The sequence below is a fragment of the Carlito syrichta genome, unplaced genomic scaffold, assembly GCF_000164805.1.
Source record: "Carlito syrichta isolate Samal-C Ts95f unplaced genomic scaffold, Tarsius_syrichta-2.0.1 Scaffold148494, whole genome shotgun sequence".
Classification (NCBI taxonomy): domain Eukaryota; kingdom Metazoa; phylum Chordata; class Mammalia; order Primates; family Tarsiidae; genus Carlito; species Carlito syrichta.
Genome location: NW_007092590.1, coordinates 114,291 through 138,655, shown reverse-complemented (window position 1 = coordinate 138,655; position 24,365 = coordinate 114,291). Strand labels below are relative to the sequence as shown.

At 41.0% G+C, this 24,365-nt stretch overlaps 1 protein-coding gene across 2 annotated transcripts in view; it reads left to right on the top strand.

Annotated features, from left to right (window-relative positions):
* Window positions 1-24,365, top strand: part of RYR3 (ryanodine receptor 3) — a 160,337-nt gene that overhangs the window by 80,459 nt on the left and 55,513 nt on the right. Inside the window, exons 28-32 of one of the 2 annotated variants that reach the window (XM_008050521.1) lie at window positions 4,484-4,804; window positions 7,518-7,758; window positions 18,369-18,456; window positions 18,557-18,649; window positions 23,066-23,080. In XM_008050521.1, coding sequence (XP_008048712.1) covers window positions 4,484-4,804; window positions 7,518-7,758; window positions 18,369-18,456; window positions 18,557-18,649; window positions 23,066-23,080 — 758 coding nt within the window. The remainder of the gene's footprint in view (window positions 1-4,483; window positions 4,805-7,517; window positions 7,759-18,368; window positions 18,457-18,556; window positions 18,650-23,065; window positions 23,081-24,365) is intronic. The other variant, XM_008050522.1, reaches the window with a different exon arrangement.

Here is a 24,365-nt window from a genome sequence, read left to right as displayed (position 1 = left end):
GCTCCAGTCTGGGCAACAGAGTGAGACTCTAACTCAAAAAAAAAAAAAAAATCGATATACATTACCAGTAGATGGCTGGATGTGGTAGCATTTCGTTTACCCTGAGCCTCCTTTCTCAAACTGCCATGAGATTTTAAGGGAGAAGCATTCGGAGAAAGAGCTCATGCCACACTTTTCTTTGTCACTGCTATTCTTTTCATTGAAAAATGCAGAATGCTAAACTGTAGCAGTTTTATTCCTACTTGGCTTCTTGTTATTTCAGGTAAGAGGAGCACATTGCCCCAGAAATGATTACCGGGGCAGTTTAGATATAAGAATCTAAACTTGGTTCTTCAGTGCATAGTTCACAGTAGTAGGACAAAATAAGGATAGACAGAGATCGAGGAAGTCCCAGATGAGCTCTGGGAGGGAGGGGATTGACTTTCTTCCATTGTTTTCCCTCCCAAGAGTTATTTGAAAAATGTTACTTCTCATTTTATATACCTTTGCATTGATTTAATAAGACATATTCATAAATAAAAAATAAGCATACATCATTGCATACTCCAAAGGAAGAAAAGAGACGGGCTTGTAATTAGAGATGACACAGTCCTTTATCCATTAGTGACACACCATGTGACTCTATACCCAAGTCTCCTGAACCCATGTTTTTCATCCTTTGATTAATCAACCAAGGGTGAATGCTGACCATGTATACAGCTCTTAAAAAGTTGGATGTACATGAATACGTATGCTGGAATAACCAGGCTTATCTGGAGCCAGAGAATGATGGATGACTGAATGAGGTGTAGACTTCATTCATTGCAAAGTGGGTGGCCTGAGGAATAGAGGAGAGAGAAGGATATGTAATGTGACAAATGATGGAGGCTGTGGTTTAGAAATCAGCGTGAGCTGATTGATCAAGTCTGCAGCCAACTGGGCATCTCTATTAATTGACACTTGGTGCTTTGCCAGCAGAGTTACTCACGTTAGTATCTTCAGTGCCCATAATATCATGGAGCATCTTCTTACTCATTCAAAAATTATTAAGATATACCTAAAAAAGGCTTAATACTGGTATGTGCCAATTATTCAAAACTAAATACATCTTGGTTATGGGTGGCAGTGGTCCACTAATCAGAATATTGGACAGACCCAAACATCCTGTCACCAACCAATTTACTTTCCCTTTCTACCGTACTGGAATACAGGAAGTTCGCAACATACCATTCCAAGAGCACATTTATAAATCCAATTTAAGTCCAACAAAGTTTAGCCTAGATACCCAACTAACACAATCGGCTATATAGTACTGTATGTATTTATACTATACTGACACCTGGTGGAAATAAGAAATGCATTAAAAATGCAGGTGTACATTATTAAAGTTCTTAACTTGAAGATTTGTATGTAGGGGACTTACTGTAATCAACCAAAGAGAAAAAAGGACTAATTTCTTTTTTTTTTTTTTTTTAGATTAGAAAATATAGTTTATTTAGAAAGTAAATTAGAGAAAGAGGAGATTCACCTCCCCAAGGTAGGGGAGGGGGCCAAAGCCAGGAAGCATGGCGATAGCCATAGCTCAAAGAGCACGTGACCACACCAAAGTCCAGCAAGGCAATGGCGGTGATGGTCTGGCAATGGCCAAAAGTCCAATTTAAATATTTGCCATCTGTGTTGCAAAGAGAAAAGCTGCTATGTGAAGAAAAGAGGGCTTAAAAATCTAACCTCGTGGTTCCTTAACTCTAACATGCATCAGAATCACTTTGAAGGCTTCTTTAAGATTGCAGAGCCCTACCCCTCAAGTTTCTAGTAGGTCTGGAATAGAGCCTGGGAATTTGCATTTTTAGCCAGTCTCTAGGTGATGCTGATACTGCTGGTAGAAGGACCCCACTTTGAGAACCATTGTTCTAAAAGATGAAAAGACAGTGATTCTAATGATCACCACCTTCCCCTCAACAGTCTTCTATCTGATTCTAAGAGGACTCAGTTGAGGCTGGTTTTTTTGTTGTTGTTGTTGTTTTTGTTTTTTTGGTTTTTTTGGTAGTTAACTCAAGAGTTCATTCTGTAGAATTTATTATGTGGCATTTGAAGTACAACATGCCTTCTGAATTGCAAATGTTTGTTCCATTCAAGGACCAATTACATATAAATAACTTTTAAAGGTCATTATAATGTGTCCAGTGCACCAACCTCAAGCAATCCTGTTTTTCTTAGGCAGGAAGAAAGATGTGTCTTTGATAATGTATTGTCTATGTGACATTTAAACATATGCACCTGAGCCTTCTCATTTATAATCTTATGGCAAGTAATTGTAAACTTCAGTTGCGTCTGTGGCAGATGACATTGATCTGTGTGTAGGACCTCAGGGTAGAAAGTGTGACTTCACTGTCTTTACCTATTTACTCTGAGAACATGTGTGTAAAATTATTTTGTTTGTGAGGTTCTCCCCAGACTTCCGTATTGTTGTCACCTATGACTGTTGTTACTCTACTGCAAGATACAGAACAGTCTTGTTCTCTCCAAATGACCACATCCAACCCTTCTACTGCAAATTTCCTTCTACTGCAAGTTTCAAGGGGTCAATGTTCTTTGGCTTTCATGCTATTAGTCCTTTTGAATCATCTGGATTTCAAAATACATTAGCCTGCCTAACTTCCAAGGAGAAGTCTTCAACCTTCTACCCACCAAAAGGTTCTAGTGATAACAACAAAAGTCATCACCAGGGAAAGGGTAATAGGATTTCATTGGGCCTGCACCATAGCATGAAAGCTGTTCCAGGTCCATTGCTTTGAAATTGCATAGCTCACCCCAATAGAACCACTTGTCTCAGCTGCAGATTCTTTCTCTCCGAGATAACCAGGCTTTTTCTGTATCTCTGCTCCATGCTGTACAACCATGAGAAAAATCAAAATAGTCCCTTTCAGTTGGCCAGTATTCCTAAAGGCCAAGGTGTCTGGTATGGCCTCTCCTATGTATTTATTAATCCTTCAATTCCTATGACTCTAAAGTCTGAGAATCCGGAGAATAGAAACATCAAACCAATAGTAACCCCAATGACAAAGGGCCTACATGCATAACCCAATTCACTAAACATAAAATTTTATTTAAATTATTTTGCTTTGTCTTTGGAAATTTATAAGAACTTTGCATTTTACTTCTAATACCAAAAATAATTTCCTCAAACCTTCTAGTGAAACTGATGTTCCAGGAAACACTCCACATTTTTCCTGTGGCTTCCTGGACTGCCCAGCTCCTTTGGTGCCTGAGGCTTTTGCCCCAGTTTGAGGAGTTTTGTCTGAGGATACAGTATGTATATGATCTTCCTCCCAGGCCCAGATTCTGTGGAGAGCAGTTAGCTCAATGAATGCATATGCAAAGCTTTGGTCTTGTGGTTCTTACTCAGAACCATCCCATGTCCCTCCACTTAGAGCCTTCATTATCATCTCTCCTGTCAGAAACCTCAGGATGCTTCTGGTCTTCTTCCTGTCTTACAGGAAAGAATGTCCTCTGCCTTAAGAGGAACAGGACAGATAATCCAGCATCTTTCATTTACAATTCTTGTATCTGGCAATCCTCCCTGGTTTAATGTTGATCTCCATCTGTTGTACTTTAATCCTGCCTGTCCTTGTCCAGTGAAGTAACCTCAGTCATTCAGGGGGAGAAAAAGATAGGGCTATCTCACTATTCCTTGTTAATAAGTCTTCAGAAACAAAAAAGTTTTAAGTGACTGACATGAAGTCAATCAAGTTATCTCAAGTCATCCATAATTTATATCATTATGTCAAAAATCATTGTATGTGAAATTTCCTCCTAAAATCTCAGCTGGATGGAAAGTATGGTTGTCTCTGGTCCAGCTGAAGGAATATTTGGTGAGAAGATTTTCTTTTTTTCTTTTCTAAACAGTACAGATGTGATCTAGGTGATTGCAACACAACTCGGCAACTAAATGCTGAACAGTTGCCTTTTTCCCTATTACTGACTTTCCTGCTGTGGATGCGCTAACGCCCAGGCAGGCAGGCAGGCCAAGAGGGAAAAGCTAAGAAACTGGCTTCAACACAGAGAAGTCTTAGGGGCTGGGTGCAATGACTCACACCTGTAATCCCAGCACTTTGAGAGGCCAAGGCGGGAGAGTTGCTTGAGCTCAAGAGTTCAAGACCAGCATGGGCAACATAGCAAGACCCTGTCTCTACTGAAAGAAAAAAGAAAAACAGAGGAGTCTTAGAAACTGTCCCTCAGCCTTGTCTCTGTTGCACTCCTTTAACCATGTGTTTTAATGTTTTAACCTCAATATGACATCTAGGAAGATAATGCAGCCTCTGGAAGCTGCAGTCTGTACAGACATCTGGAGGACAAAAGCCACCCCACATCCGTGCTCATTCCTACAAAGCTCTGGAAATTTTTATCTAAAAACTAAAGGAAGGTGAGGCAGAGGGAAAGAAGCTTACACTCACTGTGCTTTTGAATCACTGTCCCTTTATTCTTCCTGTACCCTCTCGATCAGTTCTGGGGATGCCAGACACGGTGGAAGAGATGTGTCCCGATATCCCTCAACTGGAAGGCCTGATGAAGGAAATTAACGACCTGGCCGAGTCAGGGGCCCGATACACGGAGATGCCACATGTCATTGAGGTGATCTTGCCCATGCTCTGCAACTACTTGTCCTACTGGTGGGAGCGGGGACCTGAGAATCTACCCCCCAGCACAGGGCCCTGCTGCACCAAGGTCACCTCTGAACACCTCAGTCTCATCCTGGGCAACATTCTGAAAATCATCAACAACAACCTGGGCATCGATGAGGCCTCCTGGATGAAGCGGATTGCAGGTACCAGTGCCTTTTCTCCCCAATTTCTGGCTCAGGGACTAAGAATGCTGGGTCCTCTTTTTGTCTTTATTATTAATGCCATGATGATTTTAAGCAAACTCTGTTCTATATTTAAACCTCCCTACCCCACCCCAGTTGTTGAACAGTAAAAAGAATTGACGCATTTCCCTGAAGAGCTTCCAGGAGTAAATGTTCTTGCCCCACTCCCCTACTAATCCAGGCTCTTCAAGTCTCTAGAAAGCACTTCTTTTTTTTTTTTGAGTTGAAGTCTCACTCTGTCGCCCAAGACTGGAGTGCAGTGGTCGCTCCCGGCCACCGCAACCTCGACCTGCTGGGCTCCGGTGATCCTTCTGCCTCAGCCTTCCAAGTGGCAGGAACTACAGGCGTGCACTACCACACCCGGCTAATTTTTTTTATTTATTGTAGAGATGAGGTCTCGCCTGCCCAGATGGGTCTCGAACCCGCGGGCTCAGACAATCCACTCACCTCAGCCTCCCAAAGGCGTGGGATTACAGGCTGAGCCACCGAGCCCGACAGAAAGCACTTCTTAAACTCTGCTCGAGTTTGATGAGCATTGCTTTATTTGCTCTTGGTACTTAAGAATCCCATTTGCTCTTACAGTAATAATTGTCCATAATTTTCTTGGTAAGTAATCCTGTGTGTATTCCACATGTGTAAAACTCATTCCCATCTGGGCTCCACTATAAGTCCTTTCATGCCACTCTGCATTCATATTTTACTTTTTGCTTTCTAAGACAATCTCTAATGTTGGCTCACAGTAGCAACACTTCATTTCTGGTTTTTTCTTTCTTTCTTTTGTATCCCTCTAAAATTCCTTGTATGCAGTAGACTTTTAATGAATGTTATTAGCCAATTTTCTGTTCCTGAAGCATCCTCAAAAAAGGAAAACAAATAGCCATGCTTTCCACAGTCAGGAAATCACACATATTCTGTGTCAAACTAGAGTCCAAGGAGACAGAAGGCAAAATCATCACTTTTGATGGACCTGCAATCTAGATAATGGAGCCCACCAGTAACAACTTTACAATGTAATCTCTTGGACCATGAATTCCAATGGCTAGGCAAAGGGAGTTATTAACCCAACACTAGATAGTTACTTTCCTGGAGAAAGGAAGAACTGTCTTCCTGCAAGATCAAGGAAGAAAGTGTCTTCTCTTCACATCTTAGAAATGAACTGAATCAAAATTATAAATATCTTGGGTACTTATGACTGCTAGATAACATTTGAATAAATAGAGTTAGCGTTCTTCTCTTATCCATCATCCCTAAAATATTGTTAACTCTAAGGTAATTTTTTGATGAGCTCTATTTTGTAAATCTTCATTAAGAGAAGGAAGGGGATCAAAACATCTGCTCCCTTACCTCCCTAGAGTTGCAGAAAAAGTGTCACAGGGTGAAGGGCACTTTTTTTTTGAATCACTGTCCCTTTTTTTGAATCACTGTCCACCACAAAATTCAGATGGAAAGTGAATTTTGGCATATCATTCCACAGGTAAATTCAGATCTCATTTGTTCAGGACATTTAATTTCTGGTGACTAAACAAAGTTGAGTTTAAATAATAACCCCAAATTGCCCACATCAGACATAGCCATTCTGATTACATACCCAAGGCAGAGATGCACCTCAATGAGAGCTAACTTCTTGGTTAATGCGTCTCATCAGAGAGTGCCCTTAACCTTCTCTCTCTAAACTTTTTTATAGCAGTTAAAAAATAAAAAAATAAGGGAAAGTGAGATTAAAAGTAAAAACTGTGAGAAAGTAGGCTGTTTCCAGTTGAAATACTCTAAGCTAAACAAACAAACCTTGGAATACATGTTTGAATGTACATTGCCAATGTTTTGTGCCTCTTATTCATTTTATTTCACTTATTTTTTTTTTACAATTAGTCTAATTATGAACTTTATAAAAAGACCAGTGGAATGGCATATTCCATTGGTTTAATTTATAATAGGATAATCAATATCTAATCAATAGGATCGTTTTTAAAAATAGGGTAAAGCATGTAGGTTTTATCTTTTTCTTTAAGTAGGTAAGAATTGTAGCCCTACCGATTACTTGTTTTTGCTTTTCAACTTCTAGCAACCACCTCCGCCTATTTCTGTTCATTTATAACTGATATTGGCATTATCTGGCTCCCTCAGGTCCCAGACATGCCTCCAAGTGTAGGATGGCAGTTCTCAAGTGTTGAGGGCTGAGAACAGTAGTTGGGTTAATGTGCCTTTAACAACAGATTTTTCTATAAAATAACCAGAAAGCATATACTGAGTGCCTACTTGGAGCTCAGCACAGTACTGGTTATTATGAATAAAAGGCTTCCTTCAGGAAGTTTAGAATCTAGCTAGTGAGCCAAAACCAACATGAATGTCCTATAAAATGATGCAAGATAGTCTGTTATGGAGAGCTAAGAGGTGCAACATGCATGAGGAGTTCAGGGGTGACAGGGGCCCCCCATGGTCTGGAGGAGCAGAGAAGGATAAGGATCTTCTCCTGTCGTGGCCCTTGGTCCCCCAACGCCCAAGTTGGCTTCATGAGAGGGAAGTGCCAAGGAAGAGATTGAGCCAGGGAACAAGGGGCAGCTGCCATCCCAAGTTGATGGGTTTCCACAGCCTCGACATTCCCGTATTTCTTCTTTTGTCTTTCAATGGTCACAATATGTGACATGAGGGAGAGACCCTTTGTTTGCAAACACAGTGTATGCCCAGCCGATCATCAGCAAAGCCAGACCTGACTTGCTGAGAAGCCACTTCATCCCAACTCTGGAGAAGCTGAAGAAAAAGGCTGTGAAGACCGTGCAGGAGGAGGAGCAGCTAAAAGCCGATGGTAAGGGAGACACTCAGGAGGCAGAGCTTCTTATCCTGGACGAGTTTGCAGTCCTCTGCAGAGACCTCTACGCCTTCTACCCCATGCTGATCCGCTACGTGGACAACAACAGGTATGACAGAAGTCTATGGAAGCCTGTCTGGCCCTCACTGGGGCTAATTTAAGGAACAGAATAGAATGGAAAGAGTGTTGGGCTGTTAATGGTGAGATAAAGGAAGGTGATAGCTGCCACCACCAGTCCCCTTCTCACCATCAATAGTCCCTGCTATGGAACCTCTAGGTAGTACTTTTCTTGACCAGTGATTCTGTATGGTCTGTGACATAGCCATTCCCTCCATCCTTGCAGGCTACCACAGGTCAGAGGAGTGGGCTGAATCAGGGGTAGCAGTAACCCAATTCTACCCCTCTGCCATTTATTCACACATTAGTTCAACCAATACGGCTTGACTATTGTCAGGTGCTGTTCTAGGCTTTAAGAAATAGGAGCGCACAAAACAGGCAGGTTCTCTGGTCCAGGGAGCTTTCATTCTGGAGCTAGGGAAGCATAGACAATAAACAACACTTATAAGTAAATTATATAGAGCAAGGTTAGTAGAATTAAAAGTGCCAGAGAGGGGAGTGGAATTTTTACATAAGATGCTACTGAGAAAGCAGTTTTTACATAGGATGCTACTGAGAAAGCAACATTTGGGCAAATACCTGAAGGAAGTGATACTGGGAACCATAAAGGTCTGAGCAAAGACATTTCAGGAAGAGGAAACATCAGGTGCAAGCTCTGAGAAAGGCGTATGTTTGGGATGTTTAAGGGATCACAAGGAGGCTGGTATGGCTAGAGTGGAGCAAGGGATGGGGGAGAGCATTAGGGGATGTTGGAGAAGCAATATGGGCCCAGGAATCCAGGCTGCTGTAAGGACTCTGGCTTTTACTCTAAGTGAGATAAAAAGCCGGTAGAGATTTTGAACATGTGATCTGATTCCCTCTTTGCGAACTGTAGTGAGGGACCAGGACAAGGAAGGAAGAAGACCAGCGAGAGGAGCCCAATGATCTAGTCAAGAATGGGTGGTGATTCTTAGAGACAAAAAGGAGATTAGCAATGCCAGGAGTAGGAAAAGGGGAAGGAATAATGGGGGAGAGACTGCTTATTGGGATTGGGGTTTCCTTTGGGATGATAAAAATGTTCTGGAACTAGATAGTGACAGTGGTTGCCCAACATTGTGAATGTACTGAATGTCACTATTGACAATTTTTTTTTTTTTTTGAGTTTGAGTCTCACTCTGTCACCCAGGCTGGAGTGCTGTGGCATGTTCACAGCCACCCCAGCATCGACCTGCTGAACTCCAGTGATCCTTCTGCCTAAGCCTTCCAAGTAGCTGGAACTATAGGTGTACGCTACCACACCTGGCTAATTTTTTTTTTTTTTAATTGTAGAGATAAGGTCTCACCATTGCCTAGCCTGGTCTCGAACCCACAGGTTTAGGCAATTCACTTGTCTCGGCCTCCCAAAGTGCTGGGATTACAGGCTGAGCCGCTGAGCCCAGCCTGGCAAATTTTACCACATGTATTTTACCACAATTTTTTTTAAAGTTGATGGTGGGTGGGGCCAGGGTGATATCAGTGAAGACAGACAAAAGTTATCAGATTCTGAGTCTATTTTGAATGTAGAGCCCTTGGAATTTCCAGACTGGAAAGAAAGAAAAGAGGAGAGTCAAAAATGATTCTTAGAGTTTTGTCTGAGCCAAATGAAAGATAGAGTTTCCAATAATTGAGATGAGAAAGGTTGTCAATACAGCAGATTTTTTTTTTTTTGAGAGAAAGATCAGGAGATAATTTTAAGACATGTTAACTTTAATAGTCTATTTTATATAAAAATGAAATTAAGAGGGCAGTTGGCTATAAGAGTCCAGAGTTCAGGTCTGGTATAGACATTTGATTTTGGAGTCATCGACTCATTGATAACATAATATTTAAGGGCTGTGAGACTAGATGAGATCGATACAGGATTGAAGGAGAGACCGAAAAGTTCCAAGGAATGGAACGTGTACTCTTCAATACTAAGAGGTCAGACAGAAGAAGAGGAACAGCAAATGAGACTAAGAGAAAGCAACCAGTGAAGCAGAGGGAAAACCAACAGTATGTTGGATCCTGAGTGCCAACTTCACAAAGAGTTTCCAGGAGGAAAGAATGACCAGCTGTTTCAAATGCTACTGATAAATAAGATGAAAACTGAGACCAGGCCATTAGATTAAGCAGCATGGAAGTTGTTGGTAATCTTGACAAGAGTGGTGTCTGTGGAGAATTGGAGATGAAAGCCTCTTTGAAGTGGGTTACAAGAATGAGAGAAAGGACTTGGAGACAGCAATACAGGCCACTTGTTCAGCTTATACTATAGCAGGGAACAGAGAAATGGGACAGGAGCTAGAGGCAGAAGTATGATCAAGAGAGAAGATTTTAAGATGGGAGATTTGCCAGGCTGTTTCTTTGCAGATGGGAATGATGCCATGGGGTGGGGAATAGGGTCATGTAAAAGAGAGACAATGTCTAAAATATTGTCTTTGGGCTGGCAAAGGGTCAGCCTTAGGTAGGTCATCCACAGCAACAGGCGAGAGGGCAGAGACTGTGGGTAGTGATGCTAGTCAGTATGTGTATCTATACATAGACATATACCTACATCCAGATAAGAAATATATAGTAGATAGATGGGGGTCTGTAAGAGTCCTTTTCTTATTGCTTCCATTTTCTCAGTGAAGTAAGAAGCAAGGTTATTGACTAGGAGTAAAGATGGGGAGAAAGTATATGGAGGTTTGAGGTGTAAAGAGAAGATTTGAGGTGGTTTCCAGGGAGGATGGAAGAGTAGATGGACCAGAGAAATGCAGGGTGATTACCTGGCAGCATTAGGAACCCCACTTGCTATCCTTGGTCATGAATTTAAAATGAGACCTATCAGCAGATTGTCTTTTTCTCCAGCCAAATTCAACTGTCAGATATAAGCCAAGAGTAGGGAGAGAGTTGGATTTAACCAGAGTTGGAATTTTACAAAGTGAATGTGGCAAAAATGGATTAGAGAGTTGAAGGTGTATGTAAGAGGATAATTATAAAGATTTACCATGGCATTTAAGCGGAATGATGAGGAGGATAGTGAAAACAGAGGAGAACAAGCAAAGGATTAGAGGATTGTTGAAGACTGAGTATCAGATAGGAAAGGTAGTCAGAAATGTGAAATGCATGGATTTAAGATTATGGGGTGGGCTGAGGTTGCAGTTATTGGTAGTGACCATGGGATTGTATACTGAGGCAGCTGGAGGGCAAGGTCATTAGAGAAGAGGACAATAAACTGAAAGGCCTTGGTACTGGAAAGATCATAGCACATACACTGAAGGCACTGAGAATGAAGACTAGTGACGTATTGGGGAGGATATCAATGAGGCAGCAACTAAAAGCATAGGTAAATTAAGGAGAATGGCTGAGATTAGTGGACAACTTGGTATAGTCAGATTAAATGAAATTCAAAACTGGAAGATGTTGGGAGACACCTTGTGGTGCATGTCTCTGTTCCAGCATTTGAACATCATTTAGAGAGGAGAGGTGGGAGCGAGCACAGTGTAATGAGTTTACCCAACCTGCTGCTCCCTTGTCTCAAGACCTCTCCCCCAACTTCAGTCATTCAAGGTGGTTGCCCAGAATCCCCATTGTCTCCCCATCTCTCACCTCCAGCCCTTCATACCACTCTATGTACTTCCCATTTTCACCTATCAGTCATTCCCCTGGGATCATGGTCATACGCTCTGCTGGACAGGCTGCATAGCCTAGCTCCCCATCATCCCCCCACTCTATAGAACTTCAAAAGTTAAAAGACTCTAATGATGTAATTAGGCAAGTTAATTCATGTAATGACAGAATTTTTCTCGGTAATTTACTCTTTCCTCAAGCTAAATATGTCCATTTGGTGCACAAAATTTAATTGACCCATAATTAAGCAATTATTTGAGAAATGTGAAGGATTATGGGACTATAAGTCTGTAAAATCATAAAGGACATTAATAGGGTGGACACAAACATTGCCATTGAATCTCAGAGTATGACATTAAAGACCCGTGCCCTTTTTATGTTTTTTTCTCCCTATAATCAAATATGTGTCATTTTTCCACACCAGATTTCTAATTCTGCAACACTAATTGGGTATCCAACAATTCAATTGAATTCTGACACTAATTACCCAGAGTTAGTGCTGATCCCACAGGTCAAGGGCTCAGTTCCATATGATATCCGCCACAAATGGCGTCTTCTGCCTGGCAGACAACAAATTCTGGGGTTGCCATGACCCCCTTCTCAGGTTTACTAATTCACTAGAACAACTTCTCTCTTTACTCATGATTACTATTTTATTAGAAGAAACAGGAACATCTAAATGGAAGAGTTACATAGAGAAATATATGGGTGTCCAGAAGCACAGAGCATCTGTACCACCCTCCCAGCACATCAATGTGTTTACCAACCTGAAAGCTCCCTGAATCCCATTATTCAAGAGTTTTTATGTAAGCTTCATTATGTAGGCATGATTGATAAATCATTGGCCATTGGTGATTGAGATTTAACTCTATCTTCAGCACCTCTCCCCTCCCCAGATGTCATGGGTGAGACTGAAAGTTCTAGCCCTCTAATCACGTACTTTCTGGTAACCAACTCCATCCTGAAGCTATCTAGCTCTGTCCCACAAGGGTTGCCTCATTAGCATAAACATAAGTATAGTCTAAGGGATTCATTATGAGTAACAAAAGACACTCCTATTATTCAGGAAATTCCACAAGTTTTAGGAGCTCCAGAAACCAGAGGGAAATACTAAACACATATTTTTATTATACTACACCCTCATAAAATATTTTTCCTTTTTTTTTTTTTTCTTTTTTTTTTCAGGGACAGCGTCTTGTTATGTTGCCCAGACTGGTCTTGAACTCCTGGGGTCAAGGGATCCTCCTCCTTACCCTCCCAATCACCCAAAGTGCTGGGATTACAGGTGTTAGCCACCACACCCAGCCTTAAAGTTTAAAGCCCTTAAATATACATTTGAGAATGTTTAATTTAAGATACCAATTATAGATATTGAAAGGATGCAGGAATATTTGGGGGAGCATTTCTAACTTTTTGTTGTATCCCATTCTGCCATGGTCAGGAAATAGGTCTGGATATACAATCTTTAGCATTTATTTTATACGGTAAATTGTACTTATAATTTAAAATAATTTAATATTCTCTCTGTATATATTTCCTTACCTATTTGTGGAAAATTAGACTTCCTTTTGTAAAAGGAACCCTGCTTTGAGGGTCATCATTTTAGTTATTTCCAACAACATAATTATGTTACCAGCTTAGAGAAGAAATTTGTCAGAGTTTGAAGTGAAAACAAAAATAAAAGTAGAGTAAGGTTGCTCCTGGAATAGCTCTTTAATTGCATTTGTCGCTATTGACGATGAAGACTCAAGACAGAGTATGTTCTGCTTACACGATGTTTGACAGTTGCTAAAAATGGCAATGTCAGAGAGTCTTTGAGATCATCATTAATTCATTCATTCCCACTTTTCAGTCTGTTCTTCCCTTAGCATCCCGGTCACATGAGCCCTGCTTAGAAATACATCTTCCTAACGTGAGTGCCTTTACCTTCTTCAGGTCCCCTTTCCGTCCCACAGAATTAGCTGGCTTTGAGTTATAGAATCATGGCCTTGACAGGAATATTAAAGGTTACCTCATCTTACCTCTAAGTGGATGAATAAATATCCCCTCCTTTTTTCTAGTGGAGGAATTCCTGCCCCTGTTTGTCCACTATGGTTATGGGGAAAGTGGGGACGTGGAGGGCAAAAGATGACCAGGACAGCACTGCCATTCATGTAGTTCCATTCCAGTTTCAGACACTTCAAGCCTCTTGAGCTGAAACTATTAACTCCTGCCTATCAGCTCTGATTTTACTCTCTAGAACCACACAAAATCACTCGACTGTCTCTTATGGCAGCTCTTTAAATATTGAAGAGAGCCATGTTGCACTTTTCTCCTCTCTGCTTTTCCTTGTCATATGAAGCCTTTGTACTTCTTTCAGCTCTGTCACAGCAGTATCCAAAGCTTCTCTGGTATCTGAAACACTGTACTGAAGAGAGGCCTGAAGTTGACCCAGAATGAGCAAGAACTCCAGTGTGTGTGCTCAGAGCAGGCACAGCAACTCTGTCTCCTCACGCAGGAGATAGAAGTCAGTACAGATGAAACAAGTCTCTCTGGATGAGACACTGGCTTCTTAGCCTCCTTTCTGGGAATCAGAATCATTTGGAACATAGAAGTGAACATTAAATTGTGAGATTTTGGTGAAAATCCATTTCTCAAACTGTTGAAGGGAATCAGAATGAATCCTGTGCAGTGACTGCCTCAGGCTGGCTCCTCTATGGGAGACTTTGGAACAAAGCTGGAAAAAGCTTTTACTTTTGAGTAAGACAGCCTGACAGGGAACACAGGGCATGGCTGTACTTTCTTTCCAAACCTGATAACTTGTCTTTTTAAAAGAGAAGTCTGAAGCTCCTTACTCCTGCCATCAACCAAGATTCTGTTCTTATGCTTCTTGTTTTCTCTGTTAATATGTCAGTTTTCTCATCTACTTGGGTTGCTTCTTTTTTTATTTGTATAAATTTAAGGAGTACAAGTGCAGTTTTGTTACATGAATATATTGTGTAGTGGTAAAGTTTGGGCTTTTAGTATAACCACCACCCAGTACAACCTCTGTGCAAAACAGTGTGAAGATTTCTCAAAGAACTAAAAGTAGAAGATAGAACTACCATTCAACTCCGAAATCCCACTACTATCTACTCAAAGAAAATCATTATATTAAAAATATACCTGCATTTGTATGTTTATTATAGCACTATTCACAATAGCAAAGATAACCAACCTAAATGACCCTCAACAGAAGACTGGGTAGAGAAAATGGTATATATACCCAGTAGAATAATATTTAGCCATAAAAAGAATGAAATCATGTCTTTAGCAGAAACTTGGATGGGACTAGAGGCCATTATCTTAAGTGAAACAACTCAGAATGCCAAATACTGCATGTTCTTACTTACAAATGTGAGCTAAATAATGTGTACACCTGGACATAAAGTGTGGAGTAAGAGGCACTGGGGACTCAGAAAGGTGGGAAAAGGGTGAGGGAGTGAGGGATGAGAAGTTACTCAATGGGTACAATGTATATTATTCGAGCAATGTGCCATCACCTTCATATGGCATATTCTCTGATCATTACTTCTAAATCCAACCTTCTTCCCTGCCTACAGCCTTACATTTTCTGACTTCCTTTTAGCAGCAGGCAATGCAGATGATAAAGAGACCCACAGATCAGCTAAATGTCTCCAAAAAAAAATCAAGTTCCTAAATATTGACAGAGAAAGTGAATCCCATGGAAGATGGAGCAGGCAGAAGAGGCACCTGATTACATCATAAGGGGTCAGAGAGTGTATGAGCAATAGGAAAAGTGGGGTCAGGGTCTTCTATGCTCCTGCAAATATCTTCTAGGTTGGGCTTGAGGGAGAGGTGCTAAGAGCTTGTTTGCCTGGGGGAAAACTTTTTTCTTTTTTTTTTTTTTTTGAGTTGGAGTCTCACTCTGTCGCCCAGACTGGAGTGCAGTGGCTGCTCCCGGCCACCGCAGCCTCTACCTGCCAGGCTCCGGCGATCCTTCCGCCTCAGCCTTCCGAGTAGCCGGAATTATAGGCATGGGCTACCACACCCGGCTGATTTTTTTATTTATTGTAGAGATGAGGTCTCGCTGCCCAGGCGGGTCTCGAACCCGCGTGCTCAGGCAATCCACTCACCTCAGCCTCCCAAAGGCGCAGGATTACAGGCTGAGCCAACATTTAATGAGATGTTTTTCTTCACACTCACCACTCTGAAGGAAGAAAGGACCTCACGAGAGTTAAAGGGTAAATATTGGCCTCTCAGAAGAGGGATGGTCAAAACAAAATTTGTTCAGCTGAAACTGCAGTCCCACACAAAGGCAAAGAGATCAAAATCCTTTTCTTTCTCCTACCAAGAAATGTTAGCTAAGATTTTGTTCTTGATGCTCTTGCTACTCACAATCCCTGTGGCTGTATTTCCTTGGCAGGATTGGATATGACCCCCACCTCTTCCTACTCGAGTCATACAGCAAACCTACAGAGCTCATTTAGGCCAAAACACTGTGGAATGAACAGCTGGTAGTTCTGATAAAACTTGACACTTGACCCTGAAAAATCGATATGGAGGAAATCAAAGAACATTACCAACCTCAAGCCTCAAGTTTGAATTGCATTTGGCTGTCAGTAGTGGAGAACTGGCTTTAGTAGCTTAAACAAATGAAAAATGTAATCTCTCACATAAAAGAAGTCCAAAGATAGCCACTCTGGGGCCAGCATTGTTATTCCTCATTAGAGAGTCTTCAGCTTTACATTCTTTGCATTGGCTCCCATCTTCTAAGTTAGTTTTTGGTATAATATACCAATTAGAATTCCAGCCATCATATTTTCATTCCAAACAGAAATTAACAAGGGAAAGGCACAAAGGCACCTTCAGCTATCTGATCCTTTCTTGGAGATCTTTTCCAGGAGGCCCATCCAACAACTTCTACTTTCATCTTATTGATCAGAACTTAGTTGCATGACTATGGTAAAAGAGAGACTGGGTGAAGTGGTCTTTAGCAGAGCATGATACCACCTGAACAAAATGGGGTTTTGTTACTATGGAAGAAGAGGAGGAGTATTGGGTAGACAACTGGTAGTGTCTGTTATGTAAAGAAGCAGCTAGTTGAATCAGAAAACAAGAGAGAATGGATAAGAATGTCCCTGAAACTGGAACCCAGGGAATTAAGGGATTCAGGAAATAAGAGGAATCCAAAAGTGGTCTTGGCCTCATGAGTCTTTACCTTTCTTAGCCTGGTTCTCTTCATGAATGGGCAGGAGGTACAGGCAAACCACAACAATTTAGTCTGATGTCCTGGGATGATAGGAGACTGGCTTTTGATAGCTGTTATCCTACATGAGGCAAAAGGCATCAAATTTTTCAGACCATTTTTAAGAGCCAAAATTGTTTTAACCTAAGAAAGATGATAGACAATTTAACTTCTTTGTCAATGTGATGTTGTGAAATAATAAATATATATTTAGACTTTGTCCCTGGTTCCTGGCATAAAACTCCTAAAATTCCTGGAATTTCCTGAGGTATTGGAGTGAGAGGAACATTTTTATTATTCGTAATAAGCCCCTTTCAACCATACCTGAGTTTATTCTAATGAGGTGACCCTTGGAAGATAGGGACTGGTTGCCAGAGGTACCAGCTGTGTGATTAGAGGGTTGGATCTTTCAGCCCCATCCCCATTCCCCCATACCTGACTTCTAGAAAGAGAAGAGGAAGGGGCTGGATATTGAGTTTATTGACCAATGATGCCTACCTAATGGAGCCATCATGAAAACCCTAATATATGGGGTTAGGAGAGTTTGATGTTGATGAACGCACAGAGGTACGGGGAGGGTAGCATGCCCAGAGAGAGCATGGAAGTTCCATGCCTCTTCCCCCATACCTTGCCCTTGGCATCTTTTTCATTTGGCTCTTCTTGAATTGCATCCTTTATGATAAACTGGTAATAGTAAAATTTTTCTTGAGTTCTGTGAGCTGTTCTAGCAAATTATTGAACCCAAGGTGGATGTCAGTTTTAGCCAGTTGGTCAGATATACAGGTCACAACCTGGGACTTGGGAATGGCATCTGAAGTAGAAGAGAGAAGCCTTGTGGGACTGAGCCCCGAACTGTAAGAGTCTACGCTCTCTCTAGGTAGTTAATACCATAGTTGAATAGTAGGACATTCGTTTGGTATCTGGAGAGTTGCAGAATTACTCAATGTGAGGAAAAACTCCACATATTTGGTGTCAGAAATGTTGAGTAGAGAAGCAGTGCTTTTCTTTTTAGTTATTCTATGCTAATATTTGAAAATAGCTACCCACCCAGCCCTTCTGAAATGTAATTTCATTCAAATGTGTGAGATACCTTAGATACCTGCATTCTACTACAATTTAGCCTTCTTGCTGCTGCTGTTAAATTTCTCAAACTGGTCTGATTATTTTTAGTAAGCGTTGCCTATTTATTGGGAATCTTCAGACCATTTTAGAGGTATAGGAAATAATTCGTCTCTGCTCATACCTTTAACCCACAGTGATAAAGATATTGTTTTATAAATTTCATTTATAAAAGCTGCTTGGAAAGGAAAAGGGGTCGGGCATGAACTGTTCAGATTGCTCAGAATTTAGATGTCATGGTAACCAAGACTATCTTAGTTTTGCTAGCCTTAAGTGTTCAAGGAGGCCTGTCTCAAAACTTAGAGCTTAATCTTAAAAGAGTCATCAGTTTAAAGAAGAAACAAAACCCACTTTTGACAATTTTGAGATATTGATTTCTGATATCTGTTTTCTAAGATGATTCTTGAATTCTTGGATAAAAATGGAAATAATTACTGTAGATCCTTAAAAAAAAAATCTACCCTAAATACATATCTATATCTAAACATGTAAGAATATGTTGATGTTTAGTTTCCCTGATGATTACTTTCATAGAGGAATGCAATTTTATCTGGACAAATTTGTATAGCTAATATTGGTATAATTTTAAGATGTGAAAATTTTAATCCTTACTGAATTTCAGACACCTATTCATTTACTTTTTGACCCAGATCTAACTGGCTCAAAAGCCCTGATGCTGATTCTGACCAACTCTTCCGCATGGTGGCAGAAGTCTTCATCTTGTGGTGTAAATCTCACGTAAGGATATATTTGAGCCTGGATTTTGGATGGCTGTGAAAGGTACAGACCTTGGAAAACTCTCTTATAATATTTGCTTTTTTAATTTTCCCCCACTTAGAACTTCAAGAGGGAAGAGCAAAATTTTGTGATTCAGAATGAAATTAATAATTTGGCATTTTTAACTGGAGACAGCAAAAGCAAGATGTCAAAAGTAAGTCCTTAGAAATCAACTCCAAAGACTCTTCAACCTTGACCTCAACCATAACCTGGAATTATTCATATTTTGTGGGGATTAACACTGTACCGCATTTAGGTCAAACTATATAACCAACAGTCTCTGCTGTTGTTTCTTTGAGAATGAACCAGAAGAAACTGCTCTCAAATAAGCATGATCATCCCATTTTATGAATAAAAAGCTGCTTGTATGTCAAAAAGTTTAAGTTCTGAGACTTGCCTAAGGCATTTAAGAGGTCTCCCAAACAAAAGCTGCTGTTGGTGGTTTTATAGTAGAACTACTTCCGATGTAGTGAAGTTGTAGAAATACACATGCATGGAGCCACCTTTTGATTAGCTAGGAAGAAATTACCTTGCTTTGAAGATTTTGATTGCACATACTCTTACACTGTGCTTGTTTTCCTACTATCTGGAATATCCAATACCTGTTTTATTTCAGTATGTTGACCTCTTAATGCCTTCTCTTTATTTTCCATGACAGTTGCACCCAGAAAGCCAAACGTTTGTCCATCTTCATGCAGGAAATGTTTGAAAAAGGGCGTATCAGGCATCTGTCTTAACAAAGAGTAACCTATAGGAAGGAGCACAGCAGAAATACAAGAGACAGAAATTGGCCTCCCAGCTCCTCCTGAGTCAGCTCTGCATACTGAGGCTTCATTATTGTGATTGGACAAAATTCTCAGACACACTCCTTTGGGTGTACATACAAAAGCAAAACCTACTTAAGTATAATGTTCTGTTACCGGCTGTTATGGCTTACCCTTGACTCTCTTCTCCCAAGAAATGTGCCTCAATGAGGGTTGACTGGATATGTCAAGTATTTGTGACATTAATACCTGAGATGTACATCCCTCTCATTGTTGGTACAGTGCTGCCTTTGAGGAACATGATGGTGGGGTGTGCATGGGGATCCCACAGAAGTCAAAGTCAGTTCTGGAAAGATGGGAGTCATGGGTTTGTAGCAAAACCCTTGGGCATCTTTCCAAATAACCGTTTGGGATGGAGGACTCATGTATATAAGCTGCAGATAAGGGGCTAGTATGACATCAGAAACAAAAACTTCAGTACCTGGAGCCCCACCAAGTGTAACTACTCTGGTCAGCAGCAATCTGAACTTTTTGTCCCTTTCATCTTTTAGCTATGTGGACAATAACATTTCTTCTAGCATCTAAATATGTCCTGTTAGAGTTTAGAATACATTCTATGTATGCACTAGAATATACTGTCCATATACACACTTAATAAAGTTTGGCAAACAAAATTATGCTCATACAAATCACATTCAAGAGGAATCTTTGCCGCAGAGGAACCTTATGGCAGATCCTCTTCTGCTTTGAATAATTTTATTTGATTTCCCCAAATTCATTTTGCAGTCACCTTTGGTAAACACATCTGCGGCTCATGTGAGGTACACAAGGTGGAATTTTTCAGATCCAGCTCCCTGGGATACCTAGCTTATCTTAAGTTGCCTCTGCAGGGTCTTCTTACAGCTATCACAGCTCTTCTTTGACTCCATCTACCTACAGAAAACCAGTAAATTCCAGGCAGTTTCCAAGTTATCTTCAACTTGAAGTAGATCACTGGCTCAGGACTGAACCAGCCAGCATCTATTGGGATCGTTGGGGGATGGTTAACCACAAAACAATGTGAATGACTGATACAAAGATTTGGATTCTGGATGAGCAGAAGTGGCAAAGACACCTCAACCCTCTGGTGATGAATGAATGCTCAAGATCCTTGCGTTTATATTTGAATAGAGATAAGGTGGCAGAAAATGACATTTCAAAACCCATCTACTAACAAACTAACCTGACATTTTGTTTATTCACATCACCGAATGAGGAAAAGGAGATGTTTGTTTCTTGACAGAGGATGGTCATGTTCAGAATCTGGGCCTCTTCCCTTTTAGTAAGTTTAGTTACACTGCAGAAGCAACCTCTTGTTGACTAAAGGATACAGCCTTGCAACATTTACTTAACTCCTGTGGGTCCCAATGTACCAGTCTGCAGAATGGGATTGAGTTTACTACCTGACTCCTCCCAGTTCTGCTAAGATGTTCTGGTCAAAAGTCAGTTTCAACAGTATCTGTAGGATAAAATAACCTTTGATAAATGTAGTGCATTATTTCAGACAAAAAGATACCACGCATCCAACAGGAAGCAATTCAAAGCCATTTCTGGTAGTTTTTAGATGTAGAACTGCACATTGAGGGGCCAGGGAGAGCGTAATCTTTCTTATCATCAGTCAAACCCCTATTGCCTTTGACCCCCTGCAATTAGATGTTCTCTCCACTACCTGATCTGAATGGTCAGCTGTCACCTGTGCTTGCTTTTATCTCCACTCTTAATTGAACTCTGGTGTTGTAAAAATGAACCGAGCCTCAGACCATATGGCAGGCTTTGTGGAGGTATGTGTATGTGAATGCTGCATGCCACACTCACTGCATATGCCATTGTGAATGGAAAGGAAATAGAGAAAATATACAGTGAGCCTTGCTGTTCCCACTTGATTAATTGAAGGTCAATTCAAAGATATGTTATTCTTCTGGCAGCTAATGCAGATTTTTTTTGGACAGCTCATTGTATATTTTGTTTATATAACACCAGTTTGCAAATATATGTTAAGCTAAATGTAACTAAGCTGAGCAAGTGTTTTTGTTTTGTTTTGTTTTGAAACTTGTTTTGTTTTCTGGAAAAATGGCAGCAGCTTCCTCGGAGGGGAATGGTAAGTTAGAACGTATTTAGCCCAAGAAATGCCAGTTCCTTGACCAAGGTTATAAACAATAAAATAAAAAGTGTTTGATGCAGAAAATATCAGAGCACCTCATGGTTCAAAGCCACTCCACCCCCATGGAGTGTGATTTCAGCAGATTGAAAAAGGACAGGAAATATTTTAGAAGATATCTTTGAGTTTTTCAAGGGCATTTGTCACAGTTACATGTCTGAGTTTTCTTCTTGCTGCAGTCTCCCCTCTTGCTCGCTCTTTCATCCCCTTCCCCACCATTTCTTTTATTTTGAATTGTCTTTGTTCTTGCACTTCTGCATTGTGCTCACAGGCATGCTCTCTCTCTCTCTCTCTCTCTCTCTCTCTCTCTCTCTCACACACACACACACACACACACACACTGAGCACACTCACCCTCTTCTTTCCCTAGTCTCTCTGTTTTCCTCCCTCTCCTTCTCTCCCCTTAGTCTCTCTCCTCCTCCTTTTTCTCTCGCTCTACCCCCTTCTTCTTTCTCCCCCACCCCTGCCCCTTTTCCCTTTCCCTCCCCACTTCCCCCTCTTCCTTCCTCCACCTTTCCCTCCTTCTCTCACTGCCCTTTTTCTTTTGCGCACATGCCCCCCCACTCTCAGACCGACTTGCAGAAATTCTCCTTTTCCTCTAATAATAGCTATTGTTTGGTTGTCTTGTCTTCACTTCACTTACCTTTTCAGTGAAAATAAGAACTTCCCATGGCACAGGCCTGCCTTTGTTCAGAAGCCTGACGCAAACTCCCTGTGCTGTCTTCGTGTGTGGGTCCTCCTCAAACTCCTTTATTTTTTTAATGTCTTTTTCTTAAGTTCTACACATATTCAAAATCATCTGTGTGATTAAGCTGTTGGTGATACTTTATCTAAGTGTGGGGAATTGAAATTATTTTGAAGGTATAGGAATTCATAATTTTCTATTTAGAAAATAAAAATTTTCAGCCAACTTTTTAAAAAGCATTTCCAGCATTAGGGAGTTATAATGAGCTAATTGATTTTAGCAATATGTGAAGAAAAGAACCTGTAGTATGTAGGAGCCTTTGACCTAAGATATGTTTAAAGGTCATAGCACAAGAAGGGGGCTGTTCCATCCTTTGAATTGTGGGGTGATCCTGCATCACTTTGGATATTCCTAGAGCATTTTTTAAAGCAAAACTTCTTTTAGCAGAAGCATGAGCATGCCTCCTTAGCTTGGTTCTCCTCTCTATCTTTGTGACCACAGATCTGCAGGAATTGATAATGTGGTGGATAAAAACTCTTTAGTTACTTGACGGATTGTCTGTAGCCCATCCAGGTGAAAGGAGGGAGGTGGAAGGGGCAAAGACGTTAGATCTAGAGGGTTCATGTGGGTGGCCAGATCTGAAGACCACCCTATGTTGGGTCTGAGTGCCACTCTGTTGACCTCACCCAGGAATGGGTTGCTTAGTGTGGATGGTAAGCCCTTTGACCAAATTAACCTTCATCCTAACCTCCCACTCACTCGTCATGCCACACTCAACTGGCTTCCAGAACGGTTGAGTTACTGTTGTGTTGGCTAAGAAACGGGGGCTAAGAAGCTATGACTAACATGTGCTTTATGCCTTGGTGCCCTGCTTGTACTGACTGACTCTTCTCCTTGTTTCTTTTCTTTTGTCTTTCCACACAGGCCATGCAAGTAAAGGTACAGGTCAAATGCATGACGTGTCTTTTCTGTCTAGTATTAGAGGTGCCAGACTCTGGCCCCCCTCTGCACTGTGATCACCATGGGGGTGATACAGAATGGAAATTCCCACCTGGAGGTCCCCAGACCTGCTCCAGGAAAGACAACTGCCTGTCAAAGAGTGAATGTAGGCCTACCCACCCTTGAAATGGGGAAGTGGGGGAAGCCAGCCAAGCCTCGTCCTAACAGAGGTCTCCTTGCTATCTCTGCTCCCTCCCTCGGCTGCCCGCTCCTCAGCCACCACATTTACCAGAGATAGGGATGACTGACAGGGCTTGAGAACCCAGGGACTTGCTCTTGTGGTACCATCCAGGATCAGGGTCTTATTTTCTGTTAATGGTCTCAGCCCCGTCCCACTATACATATTCTGCCTCTTGTACAAGATTCCCATGATTCAGAGAGAATCTTCTGAAGACTGAACACAAGGGTTTGAAATTGGCAGATAACCATGAGCTTTTGCATAAAATATGCATATGATGGAATAAACCCTGGGACATTTTTCCAGTTACCCCTGCAGGATGTGGAAATTTTCTTTCTGTTCATTAATATGTGTCTGCTTCTATTGTCACAATCCCTACACCCAAAACTGTGTGGTGGAGAGAGGGAGATGTGGAGGAACTAGGTCATATGCAGCTCTCAGTTAGGAAGGGAAAATGGAACCCTGTGTGCAATAGACTTGCTTCTGGTTATTGGTTCAGACACTTACTTGCTGTGTGATCTTGGAAAAATTACTTCACTTCCCTGAGCATCCTGTTCTCATTTATAAAACTGACTGGTTAATATTTCAGGGTTGTTGGGAGGATCATAAATATTTTATCTAAGTACCAGGTACATTGGAGTCACATCACATATGCAGTATTTATGATTAGAATAACATGAGATTGGTCAAATCAAATAGAGAATGAGCCGGAAAGAATTTAAATTGTGTAATCAAAGCCACATAGTTGCATTTTCAAGCATATTTATTTAATTGTGTTCGAATATTACCATTTACATTTTACATTTATACATACATCATACCACATAGTTTATATACACATAACCAGGTTCTGTCTTTGATGGATGATTTGAAGCATTCTCAAGGGTAACTTAGACTATAAATGGGTGTTGCTGAGACACAACCTTTAGAGTTCTACACCTGATGGTAGAATGTGTGAGGAACCTAGTGAGCGCTCAGTAAACAACAGAACTCGCAGAGTCTTTATGTGAACCAGCTTTCACTTTGCTATGTTCTGGGACACAAGAA